Source organism: Serinus canaria, chromosome 8, assembly GCF_022539315.1.
Source record: "Serinus canaria isolate serCan28SL12 chromosome 8, serCan2020, whole genome shotgun sequence".
NCBI lineage: Eukaryota > Metazoa > Chordata > Aves > Passeriformes > Fringillidae > Serinus > Serinus canaria.
In genome coordinates, this window is record NC_066322.1 from 666,238 (window position 1) to 684,312 (window position 18,075).

General features: G+C 53.7%; 1 protein-coding gene across 50 annotated transcripts; it reads left to right on the top strand.

Annotated features, from left to right (window-relative positions):
- The first annotated feature begins 751 nt into the window (after positions 1 to 751).
- Positions 752 to 15,347, top strand: LOC127059878 (uncharacterized). 50 transcript variants are annotated; one of them, XM_050977725.1, is made up of 8 exons: positions 1,926 to 5,525; positions 5,617 to 5,662; positions 5,707 to 5,890; positions 5,981 to 6,026; positions 6,152 to 6,243; positions 6,336 to 6,427; positions 6,474 to 6,565; positions 6,612 to 15,347. In XM_050977725.1, the coding sequence occupies exons 1-8, from the start codon at positions 5,211 to 5,213 to the stop codon at positions 7,026 to 7,028; spliced, it is 1,284 nt and encodes a 427-aa protein (XP_050833682.1). In that variant the 5' UTR covers positions 1,926 to 5,210; the 3' UTR covers positions 7,029 to 15,347. The 50 variants fall into 50 exon arrangements, 48 of the variants coding, with proteins under 48 accessions (XP_050833678.1, XP_050833706.1, XP_050833681.1 ...); XM_050977722.1 differs by having other exon boundaries at positions 1,968 to 5,525; positions 6,290 to 6,427; positions 6,520 to 6,565; XM_050977724.1 differs by lacking the exon at positions 6,474 to 6,565 and having other exon boundaries at positions 1,923 to 5,525; positions 6,290 to 6,473.
- The last annotated feature ends 2,728 nt before the right edge of the window (positions 15,348 to 18,075 follow it).

Below are 18,075 nucleotides of genomic sequence, written 5' to 3' on the forward strand. Positions count from 1 at the left end.
GCCCTGAGCCCTGAGCGAGATCAGCCCTGAGCCCCGAATGGGATCAGCCCTGAGCCCCGAGTGAGATCAGCCCTGAGGCCTGAGTGAGATCAGCCCTGAGTGAGATCAGCCCTGAGCCCCGAGGGAGAACAGGCCTGAGCCCTGAGTGAGAACAGCCCTGAGCCCCGAGGGAGAACAGGCCTGAGCCCTGAGTGAGAACAGCCCTGAGCCCCGAGGGAGAACAGGCCTGAGCCCCGAGTGAGATCAGCCCTGAGATCAGCCCTGAGGCCTGAGTGAGATCAGCCCTGAGCCCCGAGTGAGATCAGCCCTGAGATCAGCCCCGAGTGAGTTCAGCCCTGAGATCAGCCCTGAGCCCTGAGTGAGATCAGCCCTGAGTGAGATCAGCCCTGAGGCCTGAGTGAGATCAGCCCTGAGCCCCAGGGAGATCAGCCCCGAGGGAGATCAGCCCTGAGGCCTGAGTGAGAACAGCCCTGAGATCAGCCCTGAGCCCCGAGTGAGAACAGGCCTGAGCCCCGAGGGAGAAGAGGCCTGAGCCCCGAGTGAGAACAGCCCTGAGCCCCGAGGGAGAACAGGCCTGAGCCCTGAGTGAGATCAGCCCTGAGGCCTGAGTGAGATCAGCCCTGAACCCCGAGTGAGAACAGCCCTGAGATCAGCCCCGAGTGAGATCAGCCCTGAGAACAGCCCTGAGGCCTGAGTGAGATCAGCCCTGAGCCCCGAGTGAGATCAGCCCTGAGGCCTGAGTGAGATCAGCCCTGAGGCCTGAGTGAGATCAGCCCTGAGCCCTGAGTGAGATCAGCCCTGAGTGAGATCAGCCCTGAGCCCCAAGGGAGATCAGCCCCGAGGGAGATCAGCCCTGAGGCCTGAGTGAGAACAGCCCTGAGATCAGCCCTGAGCCCTGAGTGAGATCAGCCCTGAGCCCTGAGTGAGATCAGCCCTGAGGCCTGAGTGAGATCAGCCCTGAGATCAGCCCTGAGCCCTGAGTGAGATCAGCCCTGAGCCCCGAGTGAGATCAGTCCTGAGCCCTGAGCGAGATCAGCCCTGAGCCCCGAGTGAGAACAGGCCTGTGTGAGATCAGCCCTGAGCCCTGAGTGAGATCAGCCCTGAGCCCTGAGTGAGATCAGCCCTGAGCCCTGAGTGAGATCAGCCCTGAGGCCTGAGTGAGATCAGCCCTGAGATCAGCCCTGAGCCCTGAGTGAGATCAGCCCTCCAGGCCGAGATGGAGCAGCAGCAGCCTCGTCTGCCATGGCTGGCTGAGGGTGCGATGGCAGGGCCACCCCGCCCTCCCTCTGTTTTGAGGCTTTTTGAACATAAACCAGCCTTTCCTCTGCGGAGGGTGGGTGGCTCTGGCGTGCAGGGGCAGCCTTGACTCGGATGGGTGCAGGCTCTGTGACCCTGAGCTGTGTGAAAAGTCTCTGCTGCAGCCTGCACGTTCAAAGGATGAGTCAAAGCTCTTCGGTTCTCGGTCTCAGAATTGTTTTTTGTATCTTATCTATAAAATGTTTCCTCCTGCTCTGCCGAGGTCACTCAGCAAGACAGTTTCAGGCACTCTGCCTGCCCCTGGGGCAGTGCTATCTTTTTATACTAAAAACTACGTGTAACACGTTTACAATTATTTTCCAATACCTATCACCCATGTTAGACAGTGAACTCCTACTCTAAACCAATCTGAAAGTGCCAACATCAGAGCAGAAGATGGAGGTAGAGAAGAAGAAGAAGAAAGGTTAGACATGCCCAAATCCCTCCATCTTGTCCCCAAAACCCCTATAGTAAAAATCCCAAAACCTACATTTTCACCCAGTGCTAATTTTATTATTACACTGCTTAAACTGCTGTGGCTTTCAGGTCTTCCTACAAAGCTGGCAATTTGCTCCATGGGTCACAGTCAAACCCACAGGTGTTCTGGGCTGTGTGCCAGGGTCTCTGAGCCCCCTGACAGGGGTCCCAGCACCCCCCGACTCCCAGAGGGATGTCCTGAGTTCCGGCATCCTTTGAGGGTGCTCAGCATTTGGGATGTGGCCCTTCAGGTGGGGCTGGGCAGGGGCTGCTCCCTGCCCCTGAGGAGCCTGGTCCTGGCAGGAATTTGGGCTCTGCAGGAGGCGACACGCTTCCTTAGGCTGGCACAGCTCTCAAACCTGGAAGGAGCTGCTTCTCCTCCCCCGTTTAAGTGAGCTGCTAAAAGCGCTGGGTTGTTCTTCCACGGGGTTTCAAATTCACTGCTCTTTCATTATCCTTGACCTTTTCACATTTTTTACCATAAGTGGGGAAAAAAATTAACTTTGGAGTAAATTACTGCAAATCCCTTCTTAAAAATGTTTAAAAACAGCCTGGGAGGCTGGGACAGGGGAGCAATGGCTCTTGCTTGCCACTGTTTTCTGAGTAAAGAGCATTTAATGTGTGTTTGCCAAAAATTATGGATCCTAAATCCCCGTGACTCGTTTGGAAATGACTTTTAGCAGGACAGGTGCACACATCCTCCCCTGTACTTTGGGTTACGAGTGGCAGAAAGACAAAGGGTGTGATGGGACAGGGCACCTTCCTGTGTGCTGCTCCTGAAGCCTTGCACTCTGGGTCTTGGTCCCTGTGTTTTTATCTCTGTCTCTTCATTCCCATCTCTTGATCCCTGTCTCTGGGTCTTCTTCTCTCCTTTCCCATCTCTTGGTTGTCTTCTCTTGGTGCCCTTCTCTCCACTCCTTTCTCTTGGTCCCTATTTCTTGGTGCTCTTCTCTTCTTTCCCATCTCTTGGTCCCTTTCTCTTGGTCTCTTTCTCTCCTTTCCCATCTCCTGGTCCCCATTTCTTGGTGCCCATTTCTTGGTGCTCTTCTCTCCTTTCCCATCTCTTGATCCCTTTCTCTTGGCCCCCATCTCTTGGTCTCTTTTTCTCCTGTCCCATCTCTTGGTCCCTATTTCTTGGTCCCTATTTCTTGGTCCCTATTTCTTGGTCCCCATTTCTTGGTGCCCTTCTCTCCACTCCTTTCTCTTGGTCCCTATTTCTTGGTGCCCTTCTCTCCTTTCCCATCTCCTGGTCCCCATCTCTTGGTGCCCTTCTCTCCCAGGAGGGGGAAGGGGAAGGCAGGGATCAGGAGCAGGAGCAGGAGCAGGAGCAGGAGGAGGAGCAGGAGCAGGAGGAGGCTGCAGCCCAGGCTGGGCTCCCAGCCCATTCCCTGGACCCTAAAGAAGCCACCAGACCAAGACAAGGGCAGAGGCCCCCCTGGTGCTCACAGGGCTGAGCTCCCCCTTCTTCCCTGGCTCCCAGCTCCACCTGAACATACACGCTGTCACAGAGAGTGGCTGATGTCACAGAGAAAGCTGATGTCACATGGAGGAGCTAATGTCACATGGAGCAGCTGATGTCACACAGAATGGCTGATGTCACATGGAGGAGCTGATGTCACACAGAACAGCTGATGTCACAGGGCATGCTTGATGTCACAGGGAGAAGCTGATGTCACGCGGAACTGATGTCACACAGGGACAGCTGATGTCAAATGGAGCATCTGATGTCACACAGAATGGCTGATGTCATATGGAGCAGCTGATGTCACACAGAATGGCTGATGTCACACAGAACTGCTGATGTCCCACATGGAGGAGCTGATGTCACACAGAACGGCTGATGCCACATGGAGCAGCTGATGTCACACACAACAGCTGATGTCACAGGGCATGCTTGATGTCACAGGGAGAAGCTGATGTCATGCGGAACAGCTGATGTCACACAGGGACAGCTGATGTCATATGGAGCAGCTGATGTCACATGGAGGAGCTGATGTCACACAGAATGGCTGATGTCCCACAGGGAGCAGCTGATGTCACACAGAACAGCTGATGTCACATGGAGGAGCTGATGTCACACAGAATGGCTGATGTCCCACAGGGAGCAGCTGATGTCACACAGAACAGCTGATGTCACATGGAGGAGTTGGTCTGTAATTATCCCCTGGCCACCCAAAATATTGCTATTAAACAGCTCCCAGCTCAGCTTCCAGCACGGGGATCACAGCCAGAGCAGGGAACATCCAAACCCTGGCCCTAGCATGGGGACATCATCCTCCTGCAAAGCCCTCCAATTCCCAAAATCCCCCAACATTCCTGCAAACCCCGAGGCTGGAGCTGGTGACTGAGGGGCAGAGAGAGACTTCCACCAAAAATGAGCCTTAAGGAAAATGCTGGGATCAGCTCAGCTCCTGCCCTTCCCCTTCTCCCCTGGGGCATCTTCCTGCTTGTTCCCTGCCTGGGATAAATTCCTGGGAATAACAGGGATAACATGCTGTCATGGGGAATATCCCGGTGTCCTTACAAACCCATCCTCGGGGTCCCCTGCTCCCGGGGAAGGGGGGGGCTCTCCAGGGCCCAGCACCACTCCCAGTCAATTAGAGATGCAAATGCACTCAGCAAAGTGTTCCTGCAGATGTTGTTAATTAAAGCAGCCCACCCCAAGCCCACAGTGAGCAATCACCCCCCAAAAACGCCTTCCTGCTCTCAGATGTTCCCAATCACTGCTGCAGGATCCTGCAGGAATATTATTTTTGTAGGAGCAAACCATTTGCTAAATAGGCCACCTGTTAAATAAACACTCCCACTCTCCAAATATTGTTATTTTGTTTTTCAGCCTATGCACAATCTGGATTTATTTTAGATGAAAAAAGATAATCACTAAAGCACAAAAACGCCCAAAAAACAGTATTTTGACTATTTGCAACTCTCCATCTTGTGAGCACATCTGCTCCTTTGCAAGCTGGCAGAGCTGCTACACTCAAAGAGATTCACAGCTCCTTATTCAGCCGGGAGCTGATGAATTTCCATCTCTTCCCTTCTTTGTCACTTCTTCAAGCCTGAATTGCTCCCCAGCCTCCCTTTCCCGAGCTGCCTCTTCCCTCAGGGACAATCCCACATCCAGGATCGCTGCAGCCAAGTGCCACGGGACAAGGGACCGGGCTTGCCTCCGGCTCTGCTATAAAATCACATTTTCTGAGCTCCCAAAGCCCACCTCGAGCTGTGCAGGAACATCCACAGCCCCTGGAGAGCAGCAGGGGGGCTCTGCAGGATGGGCACTCTCAGGAAAATGGGGATGGGATGGGATGGGATGGAATGGAATGGAATGGAATGGAATGGAATAGAATGGGATATTTCCCCGGAAGGGATCTGCGACAGCTGCAGGATTTAAACAGCACCACTGCCATCAGAGCTGACCCAGCCTCTCCCCCTTTGCAATGAATGGGATAAATCTCATGGAATCATGGAATTGTTCAGGCTGGAAAAGCCAGGATACATCCCATGAAGTCATGGAGCTGTTCATTTGGAAAAGCCAGGATACATCCCATCGACTCATGGAGCTGTTCAGGTTGGAAGCCCCAGAATACATCCCAAGGAATCGTGGAGCTGTTCAGATTGGAAAAGCCAGGATACATCCCATGGAGTCATGGAGCTGTTCAGGCTGGAAGCCCCAGGATACATCCCATGGAGTCGTGGAGCTGTTCAGGTTGGAAAAGCCAGGATACATCCCATGGAGTCATGGAGCTGTTCAGGTTGGAAAAGCCAGGATACATCCCATGGAGTCATAGAGCTGTTCAGGCTGGAAGCCCAGGATACATCCCATGGAGTCGTGGAGCTGTTCAGGTTGGAAAAGCCAGGATACATCCCATGGAATCATGGAGCTGTTCAGGTTGGAAAGCCAGGATACATCCATGGAGTCATAGAGCTGTTCAGGCTGGAAAAGCCAGGATACATCCCATGGAGTCGTGGAGCTGTTCAGGTTGGAAAAGCCAGGATACATCCCATGGAGTCATGGAGCTGTTCAGGTTGGAAAAGCCAGGATACAGCCCATGGAGTCATGGAGCTGTTCAGGCTGGAAAAGCCAGGATACATCCCATGGAGTCATGGAGCTGTTCAGGTTGGAAAAGCCAGGATACATCCCATGGAATCATGGAGCTGTTCAGTTGGAAAAGCCAGGATACAGCCCATGAGTCATGGAGCTGTTCAGGCTGGAAAAGCCAGGATACATCCCATGGAGTCATGGAGCTGTTCAGGTTGGAAAAGCCAGGATACATCCCATGGATCATGGAGCTGTCAGGCTGGAAAGCAGAACTCCCATGGTCATGGAGTTCAGGTTGGAAAAGCCAGGATACATCCCATGGAGTCATGAGCTGTTCAGGTTGGAAAAGCCAGGATACATCCCATGGAGTCATGGAGCTGTTCAGGCTGGAAAAGCCAGGATACATCCCATGGAGTCATGGAGCTGTTCAGGTTGGAAAAGCCAGGATACATCCCATGGAATCATGGAGCTTTTCAGGTTGGAAAAGCCAGGATACATCCCATGGAGTCATGGAGCTGTTCAGGCTGGAAAAGCCAGGATACATCCCATGGAGTCATGGAGCTGTTCAGGCTGGAAAAGCCAGGATACATCCCATGGAGTCATGGAGCTGTTCAGGTTGGAAAAGCCAGGATACATCCCATGGAGTCATGGAGCTGTTCAGGTTGGAAAAGCCAGGATACATCCCATGGAGTCATGGAGCTGTTCAGGCTGGAAAAGCCAGGATACATCCCATGGAGTCATGGAGCTGTTCAGGTTGGAAAAGCCAGGATACAGCCCATGGAATCATGGAGCTGTTCAGGTTGGAAGCCCCAAGATACATCCCATGGATGTATCCTGTGGAGCTGTTCATTTGGAAAAGCCCTCTGAGATCCTCCAATGCAGCCATGCCCAGGCCACCAGTGCCCCGTGTCCCCAAGTGCCACGTGCCCAGGCTGTTAAATGCCCCAGGGATGGGCACTCAGCCCTGCCCTGGGCAGCTGTGCCAGTGCCTGACCTTTCCCATGAAATCTTTGCCAGCAGCCAGGCTGCTCTCTGGCAGCAGCCCCGGCCTGGCCCCACACCTCTCTGGATTCTGTGGCTGAAATTACCCCCAGGTATCAGAAAGTCTCTTTTTTTCCCAGCCCCACACTCGAATAAGAAGTTGGGATTCCTCAGCTCTGCTTTCCAAGGTTGTTTCATTTCCCTTATCCATTCCATTCTGTCTCTGCCCTGCTGAGCTCTGTCCAGCAGGTCGGGTTGTGGCACAGTCCCTGCCCTTGGGCTGGTGTTGGCTTTTTGTACTCAGAACTACCTGTGCTTTATTTACAATAATTTCCCAATCCCTATCACCTGTGTCAGACAGTCTGTGTGTGCTCTAAACCAATCCAGAACTGTCACCATCCCAACAGGAGATGGAGAACAAGAAGGAGAAGAAGGACAGGACACACCCAGATTCCTCCATCTTGTCTCTTGAACCCCCATTCTAAATCCCCAAAATTCTACTTTTTCACCCTGTGACAATTCACCATCATTCTACTCAAACCCCTGTGGCCTGTAACTCCTCACACAGAGTTGGGAATTGTTTTCATGGGCTAAAATCCAAGGCACAGGTGTCTGTGACCCCGTGCCAAGGTCCCTGAGCCCCCTGCCAGGGTCTGGGGTCCTAACCCGCCATCCTCACCCTGAGCCCCTGCCAGGGTCTGGAGTCCTCACATGCCATCCTCACCCTGAGCCCCTGCCAGGGTCTGGGGTCCTCACATGCCATCCTCACCCTGAGCCCCTGCCAGGGTCTGGGGTCCTCACACGCCATCCTCACCCTGAGCCCCCTGAGCCCCTGCCAGGGTCTGGGGTCCTCACATGCCATCCTCACCCTGAGCCCCTGCCAGGGTCTGGGGTCCTCACACGCCATCCTCACCCTGAGCCCCTGCCAGGGTCTGGAGTCCCCACATGCCATCCTCACCCTGAGCCCCTGCCAGGGTCTGGGGTCCCCACATGCCATCCTCACCCTGAGCCCATCAATGCCCAGCTCAGCCAGCTCCAGGCTGCCCTGCAGCCCCTGAGCACGGAGCCCCAGCAGCTCCCAGACTCCTCCAAGGGCTGCTGTGCTTTCTGACTCCAATGTAGCTCCTTAAATAATTCCACAGATCCTGGGTTACTCGTTTCACTTCGAGTGTGGCTCCCAAATTAGTGGTGTGTGTTAATTGGGCAGCTAATTCCCCTCCCAGAAGAAAAACACAACCTTAAAGATGATCATAATGATTCTTCTTTTCGGTGCTGTGCTGCTAATGTCTTTAGGATATTTTAATAAATGAGAGGCCTTAATTAGAGCAGAGTGAGCCCCACAGTGCCCCTCCACATAAAATACACGTGTGTAGGGTGAGAGGAGGAAGAGCTGGGTCCTTTCAGGGCAGACCCTTTCCTCAACCCTCCATCACAGCCTTTGCCATAAAGAAATCCAGGATTCCTTTCATTCAAAGCCTAGACTTTAAATCCCTACACCCATCTCAGGGCAGTATTAAATATTAAAGCCAGATATTAAAATTTCAAGGAACCTAAATTAAACCGGAGGTACTCCAAAATAAGTGCTGCTGAATATTTAATGGCAAAGATTTCGTAATTAACTTTGGAAATCTCTCCCACCCGGACAGAGGGGAGCTGCCCAGTGAAATGTGACCATCCCAGGGACCTCCCAGGGGGCTGCAGGTGCCTCCCTGAAAGATTCAGGTTTCTCAGGCTCTGTGGAATTCCTGTGGCTCCTTGAGGAAGCCTTGCCAGCCGTCCTCCTTCCCAAAACCAAAACCATCTAGTGGAAAAACCAGCCTCGCTTGAAAGTTGGATTTGTAGTTAGACCAATGATGCATCTGATGGAATTCTTTTCTAAACCTGAAGAGTTCATCTTTGGTTTTTAAGGACAGGGGATCTATTTCATATGAAGCAGTGCTGGCTGTAGAACTGTCACACACAGAGTTGTTTTAGCTTTCCAGATGTCCCAGTGGCTCGTGAGGAATGTGTGGCACAAACTGCAGTTCCAGGATAAAGCTGATACCTGGAATTCCAGCAGAGCACCCCAGCAGCCCCATCCTCCCCTGAGGGCTCCCTGGGGCTGCCCAGGAGTTCTTGTCTGGGGCTCCCTCAACCTGCAGTGAGCTGAGAAAGGCTCCTGGCATTCCAAGGGAGGAGCACAAACCATCCCAAACGGAGCTGGGGCTTGGAGCAGCTCTGCCTCCCCCCAGCTCAGCACCGAGCAGCCACCACACAGACACTCCTGAATGATGCAGCAGAGATTGGAGCCAAAAATAGCCCAGAAAAACAAAAATACCCTCAGACAAGTAATGAAAGTGTGGTTTTGAGGTGATTTATTAGGAATTATGAGGCAGTGCTGGCTTTGTGCTGAGCTGTGAGCAGTGAAATTGGAATAAACACAATAATCTCACTGTGTTAATAAAGTTTCACAGTTCCCTGGCTGCCGAGGGAGGGACAGGATCTGGAGGAGAGGTTTTGTTCAAATCTCTGTTTCACCAGCAAAAGCAGTGAGTGGGGCAGGGTGGGGAGGAGGCAGCTCCACCTGTGCAAGGCAGCCCTGGGAAAGGCATTCCTGGGGAAAACTGCAAATCAGGACAGGGAAAACGGGCACTGTTTGCACAGCTGAGGGAATCAGGAGCCACTTCCCCTTCCTGTCCAGGCTGATCCCTGCCAGGCACACCAAGGGCAATCTGGAGCTCTCCAGGGAGCTGACAGTGGCCAATGGCAGGGCCCAGCTCAGAGCTTTGAAATAAATAATAAAATAAAATAAAATAAAATTAAATTAAATTAAATTAAATTAAATTAAATTAAATTAAATTAAATTAAATTAAATTAAATTAAATTATAAAATAATAAAAGTAACCTCTGTTTCTGCCCACCATCCATTCCAAGGTGCTGCTGGGATTCCACAGATCACGTGGCCAATGCCCAAACAATTCAATATTCCAAAGCTGCTCCCTCTTCATTGTAGAACCCCAGACTGGACTGGGTTTGGAGGGACCTTAAATCCCACCCAGGGCTTTGGAGGGACCCTAAATCCCACTGTCCCAGCCTGCTCCCAGCCCATCCAGCCTGGCCTTGCCTCTGCTTGCAGAGACCTCCACATCTCTGGGAGCCCCTCCAGGGAAATGGGGAAGTGGGGAAATGGGGAATTATTGGGGAATTGAGGAATTGGGAAAATGGGGAAGTGGGGAAATGAGGAAATGGGGAATTGGGGAAATCCCACCCAGGGCAGGGAACTGGGGAAATGGGGAATTGGGGAAATAGGGAAATGGGGGAATGGGGAAATGGGGAAATGGGGAAATCCCACCCAGGGCAGGGAACTGGGGAAATGGGGAAATAGGGAAATGGGGGAATGGGGGAATGGGGAAATGGGGAAATGGGGAAATCCCACCCAGGGCAGGGAACTGGGGAAATGAGGAATTGGGGAAATGGGGAAATGGGGGAATCCCACCCAGCTGGGGCAGCCCAGCTGGCCGGGTGGTGCTCAGAGCCCCAACAGCACAGGAGCTGTGTCTGGAACTGCTTCCCTCGCTCTGGAATTTGCTGATTCCACTCTGGAATCGGCTCCCTCTCTCTGTGCCTGCCCTGATGGGTTTCCCGTTGCCCTCAGCAGTCTGTGCTCCCCGCTCCCGCCGGGATCGCCGCTCCCTCCCTCCCTCCCTCCCTCCCTCCACAGCCCGGAGTAAATCCCTGACCTGACCAAGTGTGATTTTACTGGCAGCAGCCTGGGGGAGGAGGACAGAGCAGCCCTTGGGAGCTGTGAGCAGCACTGGCGGTGGTGACAGGGGGGGAGCAGGGCTTTCCCTGGGATGTCCTTTCCCAGGGATGTGCTTTCCCTGGGATGTGCTTTCCCGGGGATGTGCTTTCCCTGGTGTCCCGTGGCACTCCAGCCTCTGCCCAGCAGCTCCCAGCTCTGCCCTCCCGCCTCACCCCAGGGCCCATCCCATCGGATGGCCTTGGAAGAGCTGAACCAGGGCCCATTCTGCAGAAGGCTGATGAAGGAAAACCCACGTTTCCCATTCATTCCCACCCCTGGAGTGCTGAAAAATCCCTTTGGCAGGAGCCCAGCGCTCTTCTTCCTGCAGAATAAAGGGCTGGGGTGAATCCAGCCCAAAGCCATCCTCTCAGAAAGCAAACCTGCCAGGTCTGACACGTGTGCTCTGGGAAGCAGCCACCCACAGCCATCAAATGCTCTTATTAAAATAAACACGAAATCAGAGAGGTTCAGACCTCGGTGCTTTAAACAAAGCAAACCCCGCTGGGTTTGTGTAACTGAGAGGGAGGGCTGGCCCTGGCTGTTGACTTATGAATTTCCATTTTCATTCATGGCAAATATTGGCCTTCCCTTCTCATTCCCTGCAGAAAGTGAGGCAGAACCATTGAATGGAATCTGGGAAAGAATAAAATCAACCTGCAAATGGGGGGGTTTGACTGGGGCCCACAGTGAAGATAGCCAGGTAATCCTAAGCAATGCCAGAATGTTTCCATAGTTGAGCCAGAGCCACAGCAGTGATCCAAGGAAAGCAAGGACACGTGGAATGCTCAGTCCCAAATATAAAAACCTTCAGCTATGCTCCAGCCTCCGAGGAGTATCCCACAAACGCACCTTAACTGTAAAGAAAACCATTTTTATTGAATTTCCCAAAGCTCAGCTTAGTTAAATAAATTTATTCTGATTTTATTAATGATGGGGCTGAAGGAAACTCAGCCACGAGAGCCAACCCTTAACAAGCTGCAGGTCTGTGAGCTGAGGGGGGAGTGAGAGCCACCAACACTCCTGGGTTTATCCCGGACAATCCCACAGCACCAGGGAAAGGCAAAGCCAAGTCCCAGCCCTGTGGGAGCACAGGCAGCTTCCTCACAGGTGAACTCTTGCCTGAACTCATAATAAATCCAAGAGTAATCCTAAAATCATGGAATGCTTTGGGTTGGGAGGGACCTTAAAGCCCTTCCAGTTCCTCTTCCCTGCTCCTCCCACTCTCCCAGGCTGCTCCCAGCCCCAGTCCCAGCCTGGCCTGGGCACTGCCAGGGATGCAGGGCAGCCACAGCTGCTCTGCACAATCAGCCTGGAGGTGTTTCTGTAAAATGTGCAATTCTCACCACTCCAGAGCCATAATTCCATCACATTCCAGGCGCTGCCCACCGCCCACCCCTGCCAAAACCCCTCTTCCAGCACAACGTGCAGCCTCTGTTTGGAAGGATCACATCCTGGATTTGTCTCCTGGCTTGTTTACAGCTGACAGCAGCGCAAGCCAAGCGAATCCAAGGAAATCAAATCCCTGGCAGTGCCCTGGTCACCCCTGCACTGCTGCAGAAATCTATTCCCACAGCTGGGGCCGCTCCAACTGCATCAAATTCCACTTAAACTCCATCAGCCGGCAGCAGCCGTGCAGAAACACATCCCCACAGCTCCCGGCAGGGCTGGTGGAGCAGAGCAGGCTCCCTCCAGAGGCCGGGAATTCCTCACCCACCCCAGCCAGGGCTGGGAGCTCCTTCCGTGTGTGCCCATCCCTCTGTCAGCCCGACAATCCAGCACCTGCGGCTCGCTCCAGGGAGGATCTGATCCTCACTCCAAGGAAGGTTTGATCCTCACTCCAGGGAGGATCTGATCCTCACTCCAAGGAAGGTTTGATCCTCACTCCAGGGAGGATCTGATCCTCACTCCAAGGAAGGTTTGATCCTCACTCCAGAGAGGATCTGATCCTCACTCCCAGGAAGGTTTGATCCTCACTCCAGGAAAGGCTGCATCCTCTTTCCAGGGAGGATCTGATCCTCATTCCGGGGAGGGTTTGATCCTCATTCCAGGGAGGATCTGATCCTCATTCCGGAGAGGGTTTGATCCTCATTCCAGGAAAGGCTGCATCCTCTTTTCAGGGAGGATCTGATCCTCATTCTGGGGAGGGTTTGATCCTCACTCCTGGGAGGATCTGATCCTCATTCCCAGTGAGGATCTGATCCTTGCTCCCATTGAGGATGTGATCTTTGCTCGCAGGGAGGGATTGATCCTCATTCCCAGTGAGGATTTGATCCTTGCTCCCACTGAGAATTTGATCCTCGTTCCCAGTGAGAATTTGATCCTCCCTTGTTCCCAGTGAGGATCTGATCCTCATTCCCAGTGAGGATGTGGCTCCGTGGGAGAAACCTGGGGGTGCAGAGCCCCTGAGCTGCCCTGGGGTCCCTGAGGGACCCCGAGCCCCAGAGAGGACAAAGCCATTGAACCCAGCAAGTGCACAAACCACGGGAGGTGTTGAGTCCCTTCTCCTTCTGTTTCCACCCAGGATTGTATTTTATTCCCAAATCAGGTTCAGATTGTACATTGTGTTACGATTAGCAAAGGATAACTATATATATATATACAAATATATATTTTACTCTTTTTTATTCATTTCTAAAGAAATCCCCTGGGGGTGCCAGGACACGGTGAGGATTTTTGTTTTTCACAAGTGGTTTACAGTAACTCAACTCAACGGATGCCTTATTCCTGAGGATGGCAGGAGTTTCGGAAGAGGAACAAGCCCCTGTCCCCAGGTCCTGGCAGGCAGGGGTGCCTGAGGCAGGGAGGGTGTTTCTGTGGAAAGCAGGACGGGAGCAGAGAGAGGAGCTGGGGTCTGAGAGGCGCTTTGGGACCCCAGGCTCGGGCTGGCATTCCCAGATGCAGGCACTGCCCGAGCCCCCCGAGCCCTCAGAAGGGGCTGGTGCCTTTTGGGGGCTCTCAGGCCGAGGCAGATCAGTACAGACCCAATGCTGCAGCACACACAGTGTCTGTGCCCGTGTCCCACAGATCTCCCTCCCTGCAATTCCATAAAAATCCTTTCTAAAATGTGCAGAGATTTTTCCAAAGCCGCTCATTGACATCCCCTGCTGCTGTTCCACGGGCAGGGAGGAAAATCCCTTTCCCAGAAGTTTTTCCTTTGGTTAAGAGCAGAACTTCTCCTCTCCGGGATTAAACCACGGTGACATTCCCTTTCCCCCTCTCTCTGATCTGTTTCACCCGAGGTTGGCAGAGTCCCGAGCTCATCCCAGTTTCACTCCAGCCCGTAGGGTGAGTGCATTCCTTGCTGCATCCCTTCTCCAAACTCAATCCCAAAACCATCCAGCAGTTCCTGCAGGGCTCCCACGGAGCCTCCCTGATCCAGAGCTGTTCCCACACCACTTCCACCCCTCCTGGGTCTGTCCTGATGGCCGGGGCACCCAGCACCACAGGGCAGGGCTCCACCGGCCCTGCGTGCCAGGATTTCCCCTGGTCCCCGTGGCTCCAGAGTTCCCCTGGGATCAGGGCAGCTTTGTAGTGACCCACTGTGGTGTTGTACCCCCAAACCCCTGCCCTGGCACCAGGAACATCCCAGGAAGGCTTTCCTGGCAGCTGAACCCCAGGAAAAGCCACCAGAGCCGTGCTCACCCTGCCCCAAAGTCCCTTCTTCTGACCCAAAAATCCACCAGTCCAAAACTCCATCAACACCAAAAATACACCCACCCACCCCAAAAATCCACCGACCCCAAAAATCCACTGGCCCCAAAAATCTGTTGGTCCCAAAATTCCACCAATCCCACAAATCCATCAACCCCAAAAATCCGCCAGCCCCAAAAATCCACTGACTCCAATAATCCAACTCCAAAAAATCTACTGACCCTGAAAATCCACCAATCCCAAAAATCCTCCCACCCCAAAAATCCCCCGACCCCAAAAACGCACCGACCCCGGCAGTGTGGAGCAGGGGGCCCTGGGGGAGCCCAGGCCAGGAGGAGCAGGGTTGCTGCAGCCACAGCCCTGGGAGCAGTCCTGTGTCCCGGGAGGATCCCTGTGTCCCGGGAGGATCCCTGTGTCCCGGGAGGATCCGTGTGTCCCAGGAGCAGCCCTGTGTCCCGGGAGGATCCATGTGTTCCGGGAGCAGCTCTGTGTCCCGGGAGGATCCGTGTGTCCCGGGAGGATCCGTGTGTCCCGGGAGGATCCCTGTGTTCCGGGAGCAGCCCTGTGTCCCGGGAGGAGCCCTGTGTCCCGGGAGCATCCCTGTGTCCCGGGAGCATCCGTGTGTCCCGGGAGGATCCATGTGTCCCGGGAGGATCCCTGTGTCCCGGGAGGAGCCCTGTGTCCCGGGAGCATCCGTGTGTCCCGGGAGGATCCCTGTGTCCCGGGAGCAGCCCTGTGTCCCGGGAGGATCCCTGTGTCCCGGGAGGATCCCTGTGTCCCAGGAGGATCCCTGTTGTCCCGGGAGCAGCCCTGTGTCCCGGGAGGATCCGTGTGTCTCGCTTCGTGTGCTCTTGTGTGGGGTAGAGAAGGTGGCCCTGTCGTGTTGTTCGTGAGCTGTTCTTCCCCAGAGAGGTGTCCCATGTAAAATACGTCAGTGCAAAGTGTATATTTTATGTGAGAGGAAAATACATTTTAATAAAGGTAAAGCTTTGTTTAGCTGTAAAAAATGGCAACTGTTCAAGTGTACAGTAACTTCTTACTAATGTATGAAAATCTGTGATATTTTTGATTTGATTGTATTTGTATTGCCCAAATAAAACATTTTGGCTGTATTGTTCCTAACTCTTACCTTTCCTTTTTAAGGGGGGAAAGGGTATTTATTTCACCATAATTGACTTTATTCGGGGAAAGAGAAAGAGGAATGACCAAATTTTCCGCAGTGAATTGCCAGCTGCCCTGAGCAAACGTCGTCCCTCTTGTGCTGCAGCTCCTACAATGAATTCCTGGATGGATTTTCCTACACGTTGCTGTTTATTGGTAAGAAAGGAACAATTCTTCAGCTCGGGGAGAGCCCTCGAGGGCTCTGTCAGGGGAACCCTGCGGGGCTGAGCGCTGACATTTCAGCCTTAGGACAAAAGGGAGACAATTCCCACTGCCCGAGGGCAGGGATGGATGGAACATTGGGCAGGAATTGTTCCCTGGGAGGATGAGGAGGGGCTGGGCTGGAATTCCCAGAGCGGCTGTGGCTGCCCCTGGATCCCTGGCAGTGCCCAAGGCCAGGCTGGGCACTGGGGCTGGAGCACCAGGGACAGTGGGAGGTGTCCCTGGGTGGGATTTGGGGTCCCCCCCAGCCCAGCCCTGCCCACTCTGGGGCTCTGGGCCCCTCCCGAGCCCAGCAGCTCTGCTGGCACAGGATGCAAACCCGGCCGGGAAAAGCTCCGAGGAAAAGCAACTACCCCGCGGTGTCCTGGTCACCCAGAACTCCATGAATCCACAAATCCCTGCAGGCACAGAGCCACCTCCCGAGCATCCCCGGCACCGCCGCGTTTCCACGGCAACCCCGCCGAGACACAGCTCCCTCCCGGAGCGCTCCCGTGGCAGGAGAAGCGTGGTGGGAAAACGGCTGGGAAAGAAAGCGCTTCCATCGCCGGAGGGCCGGGGAGCGCCTCGGGAACCTCCGCAGGCCCGCTCCCGAACCGCCCCACCTGCACTGACCCGCGGCTGGAGCCGGGAGGGGCACACGGGAATATCCCGGGACCTGCCCTGCTGGAGGGGGAGCCGGGATCGGGACTATCCCGGGAATATCCCGGGAATATCCCGGTACCTGCCCTGCTGGAGAGGGAGCTGGGATCGGGACTATCCCGGGAATATCCCGGGAATATCCCGGTACCTGCCCTGCTGGGGCGGGAGTCGTGATAAGGAATATCCTGGGAATATTCCGGGAATATCCCGGGAATATCCCGGTACCTGTCTTGCTGGAGCGGGAGCCGGGATCGGGAATATCTCGGGAATATCCTGGGACTATCCTGGGAATATCCCGGTACCTGTCCTGCTGGAGCACAGCCTGCATTCCCTTTGCTTTTCCCAGAGCACAGCCTGCATTCCCTTTGCTTTTCCCAGAGCACAGCCTGCATTCCCTTTGCTTTTCCCAGAGCACAGCCTGCATTCCCTTTGCTTTTCCCAGAGCACAGCCTGCATTCCCTTTGCTTTTCCCAGAGCACAACCTGCATTCCCTTTGCTTTTCCCAGAGCACAGCCTGCATTCCCTGCCCTGCCCAGCAGAGCCTCCTCCCCAGCAGGAAGGAGAAACCTCGGGAATTTAAATCAGAGGGTTTCCATTCTGATCACTGCTGCTCCACTCCGGCTTTACAGTTCCCATAAACCCTTAAAGAGAGTATCCGGCTGGATTTATTTTGATGGATTGCACCTGCCCACTCTCGTGCATTTTAAGGTGCCTCATTACTGGGTGTTGGAGGATTTAATTTCTGGGCATGTGTAATAAACCTGGTACTTTGGCCACTTAATTGGTTCAGAAGCGCTGCCGTGCCCGCTGCAAAGCCAATAAAGGGAGCACAGAAAAGAAGAATATGAACAGTTCTGGCTTTGTACAGATAAGCTCAGCAGACAGGCCACGCTTTAATTAATACATGGAGAGCAAGGAACGCTGCCTTAAAGAGAGATTAAAGAATTCCTTGAGATTCTTTATTTTTTAATTCATTTCTGTGTCCCACACGCGTTTAACCCTCTGCGTCCCTTACAGGAGCTTCAGCTCTGACTTCATGCACCCCTAGAAAAAGGCACATTAAATTCTGGAGGAGTGCAGAGTGCCCAAGAACACTTTAATCATCGCCTTTACCAGAGGATCCTCTCTAGTAATTATCCTTACTTTGATTTAAATACTTACTTAGGGTGAAACTGACCAAGAATTAAATTTATCGCTCAGTTTCTCCCACCACAGATCTTTGCAGGCGGAATTCAAAAGGAGAAGGGTGAGGTTGGCTGCTCTGAGGGTCTCAGTGGGGGTTACAAAAATGTGCTTTGAGTAGCTTGGTGTGCAGGGAGTTAAATGGGGACCATATACAAATATTATGCACATATATGTAAATTATAAATAGAACAGAATTTTGCTGCAAGATACATTTTTCTAGGCATGTTTTCTTCTTGCATATGGCAATTCCAGCGAGCACCTGGCCTGGCACCAGCAGCTCTTCCCTCCCAGGGCAGGGAACGGAGCTGGGAAGGGGCTGGAGAATCCCTGAGGAGCTGGGAAGGGGCTGGAGAGTCCCTGAGGGAGCTGGGAAGGGGTTGGAGAATCCCTGAGGGAGCTGGGAAGGGGCTGGAGAATTCCTGAGGGAGCTGGGAAGGGGCTGGAGAATTCCTGAGGGAGCTGGGCAGGGGCTGGAGAGTCCCTGAGGAGCTGGGAAGGGGTTGGAGAATCCCTGAGGGAGCTGGGAAGGGGCTGGAGAATTCCTGAGGGAGCTGGGAAGGGGTTGGAGAATCCCTGAGGGAGCTGGGAAGGGGCTGGAGAATTCCTGAGGGAGCTGGGAAGGGGCTGGAGAATTCCTGAGGGA